General features: G+C 37.4%; 2 protein-coding genes across 2 annotated transcripts in view; one reads left to right on the forward strand and one right to left on the reverse strand.

Annotated features, from left to right (window-relative positions):
- The window catches only part of adrm1 (ADRM1 26S proteasome ubiquitin receptor), a 17450-nt gene extending 15923 nt beyond the window's left edge, over positions 1–1527 (forward strand). Inside the window, exons 8-9 of the mRNA XM_016243861.1 lie at positions 914–1016; positions 1162–1527. Of these exons, the coding sequence (XP_016099347.1) occupies positions 914–1016; positions 1162–1265 (207 nt within the window). The 3' untranslated portion in view covers positions 1266–1527. The remainder of the gene's footprint in view (positions 1–913; positions 1017–1161) is intronic.
- An 82-nt stretch (positions 1528–1609) lies between these two features.
- Positions 1610–10371, reverse strand: part of LOC107559851 (laminin subunit alpha-5) — a 77407-nt gene continuing 68645 nt past the window's right edge. The window contains exons 70-76 of the mRNA XM_016243862.1: positions 6058–6244; positions 5824–5970; positions 4477–4624; positions 4243–4373; positions 3985–4078; positions 2391–2510; positions 1610–2043 (exon numbers count right to left, since the gene is read on the reverse strand). Of these exons, the coding sequence (XP_016099348.1) occupies positions 1895–2043; positions 2391–2510; positions 3985–4078; positions 4243–4373; positions 4477–4624; positions 5824–5970; positions 6058–6244 (976 nt within the window). The 3' untranslated portion in view covers positions 1610–1894. The remainder of the gene's footprint in view (positions 2044–2390; positions 2511–3984; positions 4079–4242; positions 4374–4476; positions 4625–5823; positions 5971–6057; positions 6245–10371) is intronic.

Below are 10371 nucleotides of genomic sequence, written 5' to 3' on the forward strand. Positions count from 1 at the left end.
ACCCACTGTGTGTATATATATATATATATATATATATATATATATATATATATTTATAAAAAAAAATTGAAATAATGTGACCCTGGAGCACAAAACCAGTCTTAAGTCGCTGGGGTATATTTGTAGCAATTGCCAAAAATACATTATATGGGTCAAAATTATTGATTTTTCTTTTATGCCAAAAATCATTAGGATATTAAGTAAAGATCATGTTCCATGAAGATATTTAGTACATATCTTACTGTAAATATATTAAAACTTAACTTTTGATAAGTAGTATGCATTGCTAAGGACTTCATTTGGGTAACTTTAAAGGCGATTTTCTCAATATTTAGATTTTCTTTTTGCAGCCTCAGATTTTCAAATAGTTGTATCTCTGCCAAATATTGTCCTATCCTAACAAACCATACATCAATGGAAATCGTATTATTATTCAGCTTTTGTATGGTGTAAATCTCGGTTTTTCGAAAAATTGACCCTTAAGACTGGTTTTGTGGTCCAGGGTCATATATAATACATTAATTTCACTGATGAAGAAAAAAAAAACCTCCATACGAGTAGCACAGATGGAATTGCACCTTAATGTTAGTTGCCGCCCATCATAAATTGGAAAAAAAGTTAAAGATAAAATGGATAGTTACAGTCCTTATTATAATTGGCCGAGCCGCATTTGAAGCGTTTGTAAAAGACCATTCTGCTAAATGTTGGCTGAAAACATTGCTTGGCAGAAGAATTGCTATTTGTCATCAATGAATTAAGACTTCGTTGTTGTGTGTTTATTTTATGAAACCTTGCCAGGCATATGTAGTGATTTACAAAAGCAATTTGTGGGAATCTCCATAAATATTTGCCTTGGACTTGTTGATATAATATTCTGCTTTGATGTAAACGCAGTGTGTCTGTATCCGTGCAGGCCATGAGTATGTTCAGCAGTGCTCTGGCCTCTGGTCAGCTCGGCCCTCTCATGAACCAGTTTGGTCTGCCCTCTGAAGCAGTGGACGCCGCTAATAAAGGAGGTGAGATGTGCAACACGTCCATCAATCAACATACTATTTCAATTCAAATTTATATGCATATCTTAAGTTCAAGTTTTCATCATTTGTAATAACTGTTTCATGTTCCGTACCCCCAAGCACTCATTTGCTTTGTCCTGGTGTTTAGATGTGGAGGCGTTTGCCAAGGCCATGGAGGGCAGTGATAGCAAGACAGATGACGGCGATTCCAAAGACAAGAAAGATGATGACGAAGACATGAGCTTGGATTAGAACAACCTTCTGAACACAGTCGTCTCTCTGAGGTGTGTCTCATGCTAGTCTGGGTTGTTTGCCTGTACTCCTTCACGGATTCTCGTACGTGTTTTGTATGTCCAAAGCTACACTATTAAACAAATAGTGAGTAAAATGTGACATGAAACATGAAAGAAATGTTTATTGCCAATAAAAATACAACTGAGGAAATCTGACAAAATATCAAAAGTGACAAAAATAATTTTTCTCGAGTTTTCAACTCCAGTGATTTCAGATGATACACAATGAATGCACATGGAAACATGGATCCACATTAAATTGCCCTCCAGTGTTTTTATACAACTAAATACTCCCATAAAACCCATTTAATGGTGTTTGGTCAAGATTGTATCAATGAAATGTACTAATTAAACAACCTGGAACGATATGAATATGGTGCCAATCCATCTCTATATTCCGCTGGTCCCTGCAGTTCTGAACATTATAGTTTATCAGTGGTGTCTCATCACTTACAGTGCTTTTTAATAAAATTACATACACGGGTGTCATGAAGATAACATAAATACTGGTTTAAATTAAACGCTAAGCAAACCCACCACCTGTTGATTTGATAGTGTGAGTGTATGTAGGGTTAATGCAGCTGTGGTCTATAAGGCAGGGCAGCCCTGAGTCCCCACAGATCCAGACACTGACAGGGGTTTTGACAGCATGACAGGCCTGTGGTTCAGTACGGTTTTCCTCACACATCCGTGGAAAGAGAGGACGGTGGACGGGAGACCTGGGACCACTATAGTATCTGCACACCAGAGGACAACAGGCTTATGTCAACACGGATTATCACTCCTCAGTCGTTCACATTTCAATGTAAGATTTTGGTTCATTTAGCTTAATCGATAGGTACGCAGGAAAAAAGACATGGGGAAAAAAAACATTGAAACAAAAGAATAAATCCTGCACACTCTGCATTTGCAAATGCATCAAAATATCCATTTATTCACTCACTCAGTAAAGTGTGGACAGTGTGCGGGATTTATTCTTTTCTGTTTTCGGTTCATTTAGTTAATGATCATTCTTGATTTGCCAGCTGCATGTTCTCTTGTCAGGAATTATAAATGTTGATTTGGTAGCGTTCAGATGTCATACCTGGCACGCCGCCCAGATAAACAGTCTCTTTGCCCCCGTTCGACCGGCTCTGTTTGGGACCCACTCCATGTTCACTCGCCGCATCCACATGTAGCTGGATGACATTGCTCTTCTTCACAACTAAAATCATTATATATATATATATATATATTATATCAATATTCAAGTGTGAAAGTATATGGCAAATACATTGCTTATGAAGTATCTATATATTTTAATCCTTCTGTTCTGTTCAGGTCAGGTTTAGAACCAGATGAAAAGTAAAAAAAAAAAAAAGATGGACAAAATTGCAGTAAAAAAATTAAAATACTATTTTATCAGAGTATTTTTATTTTGGGAAACTTTCACAATAATGCTTTGGAATGTAGTGAAGGAAAAGCAAAATTTACTAATGCTGAATTTTAGTATTGATTACTGTAAGTTACTTTAGAATTGATTACTGTAAGTTACTGTAATTAGGTCATGACTGTCAGTTATTTGTGAACTGAATCTGCTGTAAGAAGCTAAGCTGTTTAAGCTGCCCACTGAAATGCATGACTATTACTAAAATTACTTTAAGATAACACAAATTACTTCTCATGCATCTTCCTACAGTTTCAAACAATTTATAAAATTAGTATGTTTGCATAGCTTTCCTTTTAAAATGTTAAAGGGACATGATAAAAAGTTAAGAACAATTTTGGTATCCAAACTCAATGGATACCAACAACTTTTTGGGGTTACACTTTATTTCGATAGTCCACTGTAGACATTCTACTAACTATAAGTAACTTTGTAACTACATGTCTACTAACTCTCAGGGTAGACTGTTAGGGTAGGTTTAGGGTTAGTAGAATAAGTTGACAAAGAAAGTGTTAGAAGATATTAAGCAGACAGTCTACTAATACTCTACTAACTGCTAGTTGACATGTAGTTGCAAAGTTACTTACTGTTAATAGAATGTCTAAAGTGGACTATCGAAATAAAGTGTTACCCTTTTTGGTTACCCACATTATTCAGAATAACGGTGTTCAACAGAAGAAAGATACTCACGCAGGGTTGAAACGACATGAGTGTGAGTAACTGGGTGAACTAACCCCATTTGACTTCTGTCAAAGTATTTTTATACTGTTGTTTGCCACAATTGGTTTTCCCCTTATTTCTAAAATACTATATGGCATATTATTTCACTTGTTTGCACACTTTGCAGTGTAACTTAAATAGAGATTTTAGTATACTTAAGTTTGTTTTGATGGTGTATAAAAAAGGTTTGCTAATAAAATTGGTAGATAAATATTTAAAGTCTGAGTAATGACTAGTGCTGGCCAAAATAAATAATAAACATGGTTCATCAATCAGTACTTTTAAGTTTTAATACTGAAGTACACAAAAAATACATAAGTAAAATTGAATATGAGCACTTTCAATGAAGTACTAGATTTGTGTACTTCGTCCACCAGTGGGGAACCTTAAGTGCTAAATGCCTTTGTATTTATTTTATTTGGAAACCAAAGTACAACCCCATTTTATAAAATCTGACCCAAAATAACATGCATTTTTTCAAACAGACCACGGGTTAAATGCAGTATGGTTGTGTTCGTGTTTTTCAACTCACTTGCAATAGTGTGCCATCCTCCGTCACAGAGAGACTCTTCTGGTGTGAGACTGACTGAGAACTCTCCACTGCCACTGTTCACCAACACAGTCACCTGCACAGAACAAACAAACTCATCCCACTGGCCTTCAGGGAGCACCACCAACCCGAAATGAAATCTGTTGACATTCCCTGAACTCTCATTTGAAAATGATTTAAACTTGTAAGAGTTACGGGTAACTTATTGCATGTATGTGTGTGAGTGCATGGCTGTGTCACCTGGCCCTGGTTCAGATAGAGACTCAGCTGTTGAGTTTTTCTGACTCCAGTGTGCAGCAGGAGCCCAGAGTCTGAAACCAGACGGACCTCCAAAAGGATCTCGAGGTCCCGGCCTAACACCAGCGATTCGTCTAGCATGAGAGAGAGAGGCGCACTAAACAAGGTGTGTTGTCCACCGTCTTTGTGAATGAAATCTGAAGTGTGTCTGATCTGATGGTTTGATTGATGGCTCACCGATGGTCAGATATCCTCCCTGACTGGAGAAGTAAACCCCGGGCTGGAGGGGCTGCTGGTAGCAGGGTGTCACTCCCACACTGTGAGAGGGGCTCTGTGCCAGCACCTCGTTCAGCTTCAGATCCCGCACACAGCCAACGAAACCAGCCTGAAAGAGAGAAACGGATAGAAAGAAAAGTCACATCACATCACGAAGGTATATCTCTGTGAATATGTTCAGATCTGTACAATCTCGGTTCCTAAACACAGTGAGCTGCCCAAAAAAACAGCTTTTTAGAGTCTCATGAGTGCACTCCTGAACTGAAGGCGGCTCCGAACTTCATTATGCTGCCTTCTACAAAATCATTAAATATATCCTTAATGGAAAAAATCCTGACCTATAATATTCAAAATAAAGCTTGACTTCTCAAACTTCCTTGAGGTTTATTCTGTATATTCACCAACAGATGTGATAAAATATCCACTTTATTATAAAAAAAAATTATTAATAAAAATATTTTATGCATATTTGGAATATGAATTCATACTAGCAAAATAATATTATATTAAAACAATATAATATTCACAATAAAATAAACATATTTATGTACTTACTAAAACAATGTGGTAACTTGACTTTTTTTTTTTTTTACAATAAAATAAAATAACCTTTGTGTATATTTAATATGAAAAATACAGCAGTAAAAATAGTTCAAGCTAATTAAAAAAAAAGATCTCTGTGTGTGCTTATTCGAGTATGGCATTATTAGAATAGCAACATACTGACATCAAAATTATTGTGAATCAAGTCTCTTGTTTGCTTTGCATTATTTAGTTACATTTTTGTAAAAGTTTATAAAATATAATATGGTGGATCAAGACCTGTATTTCAAATAAAATAAAAATAGCAATAAAATAGTTCAATGTAATTAAAAAGGTTTTTTTTCATGCTAACATCAAACTCCTATTAAAATACTATGATTATTTAGTAAATAAAAATATATAATATTAATAGAAATATATGTGTGTGTGTTCTTAAAATAAAATTATTATTTTGATTAAAATAAAATAAAACATGGTAGTCGGAGACCTGCATTTCAATGAAAATGAAAAAATGCACAAAAAAAAATAAAATAAAACAGTCAATCCAATTAAAAAGAGATGATCTTATCCAACATTTGTGTGTACTTATTAGTGTATCGCACTGTTAGCTTAGCAACTAACATCAGCCTAATGTTCGCTTTGCAATATTTGTGACCCGTTGAGTTATTGCCCATGTTGATCATTTCACTTCAGTCACTGTGTAAAGCAGAAGACAGCATGGCAGTTCACTGGTTTTGAACATGGTTGGTGTAAGACAGTGTTTACCATAGCTGCACTGTGGTCTGAGGGAAGTCCACCGATATAGAGAGGAGCAGCAAACACGCTCTTCCCTCCGCCCGTCACCCTCTTCCTCTGCATCTCGATGCCATCCACCGTCAGAGATGCCCGGTCAGCCTCCACTCGCACAAACACCTGCACCAGTTCATTGTGAAAATAAGAGATATGGAAAGAAAAAAAATCACAAATTTGTCTAAAAACATGCCTGACCCACATACGAACCATGTGCCACAGGCCGTCGTCGTATTTCTTTTTGCTGCGTATGCTGGTCTTCTTTCCGCCGGTGACTATCAGCATCAGATGGCCATCAAACACAGAGAGCGTCATGATCCTCTGGCTCTTCCCTCCCGCCACATGGAAAATCAGTCCACTCGAGGAGTTCACACGCACACCCACAGAGATGTGTGGCCTGCAGAGACGCAGTTTAAAACAGGTATGTCATTTTGGCATTTTTGCTTTCTCTTTGGAGTGTTACAAGCTCTTGGTGCATAAAGAAGATCTGTAAAGTTGCAAAGACTAAAGTCTCAAATCCAAAGAGATATTCTTTATAAAAGTTAAGAGTCAGCCACGCCTACCTAAAAGCTGATCTAACTGCACCTTTTCATAAAGCTTATACATTCAGGTTTAAGATTTAATTGATCATTCATTAGCATTTCCCTCCATTAATCTATTTCTAACACCTCTCTCTGCATCACACACCTCTTTATGAAGAAGTTAGTGAGGCAGCCGGTGAGGCCGTCTGACTCCGGTATGCCGCCCACATAAGTAATGCCAGGCTGTAGCACCGCGCTGATGTTGGCCGCACTGCCAGTTCCTCCTCCACTCTCAAGAACATCGTCTATATAGACGCGTAACCTAAACGGAGGCAGAAATGGTCACAACCATGTACACAAACACAATTTGATTGTACATTTATAACAAACATATAGTGGCATACCCTTCTGTTGTGATAAGATTTAATTGATCATTCATTAGAATTTCCCTCCATTAATCTATTTCTAACACCTCTCTCTGCATCACACACCTCTTTATGAAGAAGTTAGTGAGGCAGCCGGTGAGGCCGTCTGACTCCGGTATGCCGCCCACATAAGTAATGCCAGGCTGTAGCACCGCGCTGATGTTGGCCGCACTGCCAGTTCCTCCTCCACTCTCAAGAACATCGTCTATATAAACGCGTAACCTAAACGGAGGCAGAAATGGTCACAAACACAATTTGATTGTACATTTATAACAAACATATAGTGGCATACCCTTCTGTTGTGCGGTAAAATGCAACATAGTGACTGTTGTCATCGTTATACGTCTTCTGAGAAGTGACTTCATTATTGCCAGCACGGACTACTACATTACCGCCTGACAAGACCACCTGACACACATCACTCTGAGGAGACCAACACAAACACAGACTTTGACAATGGCTGCAAGTGTCTTCAATAGTCAGTATGTCAAACTGTAACCAGTGTAATTTGTACCTGGCCTTGCCGGTAAAACATGAGCCCGTTTTGCTGATCTGTCCTGAAGCCGATTCCAGCATAGAAGTTGTCTGGATGATCCAGTACATTGTCCATTTTCAAGCTCAGGTAACCTTCACCAGTGAAATGAGCCTCACGGGTAAACTGGCACACAACACAAACACACATAAACACGTCTTAATACAGGAGAAATCATATATGGTGGAAATCAGTAGGGTTGGGAATCATAAGGAATTTACAGATTCTGAATCCGCTGCGCGATTCTGGTTTATTATCTAGATTCATTTAATAACTCCGTTCTCATAGTGGCTTATTTAAGCGTGGTTATTTTAGCATGTTTACAGTAATAACAATTCTAAAAAAGATCATTTGCTATTAACCATTTCAATTTGTTCCTTTGCTTTGTTACATATTTTAACAAAGTGTCTAGTCAAGTAATATTGGCATGGCCTAAATCATATTTCTTAAGCTAAAGGCTTGGGTATACTCACACAGACGTTATTTGTTAAAAAGAAATGTGTTATACTGGTTGCAAAAATTCGGACACCCGTGTTGCTGGGTGCGAAGCATTTAAATATACAAATGTAATGGACTGAGTGAAGAAATGAACTGGAAATGATGTTTGCATCAAAGTAAGCGGTCACACCCATCTTGGACTAAAGGCAGTTAGAAAGTGTTTAACAGCTGTTAACCAGCTGTTTTCAGAGCAACTAAATAAACTTTCGTATCGGCCAGATTTCATTAGAAATGACATAATGCAACTTTGTTCTTACAGTTACGAGGAAACGGAAGTAGAGACAGATCTTTTCTTGCATATTGTGATGCACATCTCCATTACAATGGCTTATCAAACAAAGAAAAGGGTTTAAGTGGACTAACTGACTGAAGAAATCATTAAAAAAAAAACATGCATGGATGAATTGTTCACAATAAGATCAATAACATGCATTTAGAAAATAGATCCACTTTGTTTGAAGATTTTTCTTGAAGTACATCAGGGCCTTTACCATAGCTGGATTCGTTACTTCACACCCTGGACTCTGGAGGCCTCGTTTTTCACAATGAACTAAGTGCGAATGTAAGTATATTCCCTCATCGTACACAGATGTTCCGGAATCATTAGCATTATTTGTATGTAGATTCCCAACCTGAAGAAACAAGTATGAAGACGCTCACCAGCAGGTCATCTGGACAGCCATAGCTGATCCCTGCACTCTTCATGGTCTTCATTTGAACAAAGCTTTTCATGGCCTTAACGGTCCTGAAGCAGCCCTTTATGGAGCCGTGTTTATGAAACACACTCTTTAAACTGCAATGACATGCACAGATAGTTAATTCTACCTCGGATCCCCAGCCCTGCATCTAATATCTCTGTGGAAATATCTGCATGGTCACCTCTCGGGCATCTGATCCTCTGGCACTCCGCCCAGGAAATATCTTCCTGTGAAGCTGAGCTCTCTGCTGGAAAGCGTGTAGATCTTCTGACGATCTAGCCTCACTAGCATTTCATTTTTCGAAAGTTGAAAGATAACATCCAACTGAAAACAACAAACACAGAAAACATTAAAATAAATCAACCTTACAGAGATAAGCAGATATGCGAGAAATTACTGGAATAAATAGAAGGTTTCACTCACAAATTTCACTTGTGCATTACTGATTTTAATATTTGACTCTTGTTGTGGGTCAGTTAAGTTGGACAACCGTCCATCAAGGTTATGTAGGACTTTAAGAAGACCGTCTTGCACAGCTACGCACACATACTTATCCTGAGAAGGGAAAAGAATGACATTAACACCATAACCTGCGTCAGACAATCACAAATCCTACGTTTTGCAGGCCACGTCTCACCTGTCTTTGGAACAACAGGAGAATGCCGTTTTGCGAGATGAGTTTGACATGCTGCTCAAACACACGGTCGTCCTTCAGAGTTTCGAACAAAACCTCAACATAGCCCGAACCATCAAAATACACTCCGTTAACTCCCCACTCGGGCGTATTTGCTGGCCTCTTCCTGTTCAAACACACGAAGCGATTTGACAAGGAACGCACTCTCGCAAAGAGGTTAACACAGATTATATGATTTAATAAATAATAAATGAAACCCCTCTGACCGTGAACAAGGGAGGTCAGTTGTGGTGCTCATTTGCAAGTTTTGCTCAAAGTTATAGAGGCTGACTAGTTCTTCATTTAGACTTAATAACTCCAGGCAGCCCTTGAAGAAGTTAGGAGACGTGATGTTCAGATCCATTGGAGGCTGTGTGTTTGAGAGAAAGAGAGTGCGAAATTGTGAAATGTTTAGGAAAATCCACCAATATTATCATTATGGATGCTTAAAAAATAACTGATAATTATTTTCAATCAATAAATGGCCAATTGTAAAATTCTACACCAGTTCAGTTTTGGTCACCTTTGGCTTGCTCATTTGGGTTTAAAAGACAATTAAAACGGAGTAATATTATTGATATGACTGCACTGACACCATCGGATGAGAACAAAACTTGAACTGAGCTGGATAATGACACTATTTACTACTGTAAACCTGCTTTAATTTAATCAAATTTGTTTCATAATTGATGATCTTTGCAACACTGACAATGCAACGGAACTGAATTAAATCATTCATTGAACTGATCACACTATTGTTTTCTGTAGAGTTGCTTTACAGCTGAAACTGAATTGTGAAATGAAGAATTGTGCAACATTACTTTTCTATTTATTACTGTGAAGCTGCTTTGAAACAAATCAAAGATATATTAGTTTATTATTAAATTATCAACTTTAAATGAGTATGAGATGATGGCAAAGGTAATCTCAAAGTAAAAATGATTAAATATCCAATGTTTACCAATGGCAATCAGTAAAAAAAAAAAAAAACTCTTATTTTAAGATTCTTATGGCCACCAAGGCTGCATTTAATTCTTTATGAACACAGCAAAAACAGTCATTTTGTGAATTATTATTTTAATTTAAAATGACAATTTTCTATTTGAATATGTTTTAAAATGTCATTTATTCCTGTGATGCAAAGCTGCATTTTCAGCATCATTACTCCAGTCTTCAG

The sequence above is a fragment of the Sinocyclocheilus grahami genome, unplaced genomic scaffold, assembly GCF_001515645.1.
Source record: "Sinocyclocheilus grahami isolate Dianchi unplaced genomic scaffold, SAMN03320097.WGS_v1.1 scaffold703.1, whole genome shotgun sequence".
NCBI classification, from domain to species: domain Eukaryota; kingdom Metazoa; phylum Chordata; class Actinopteri; order Cypriniformes; family Cyprinidae; genus Sinocyclocheilus; species Sinocyclocheilus grahami.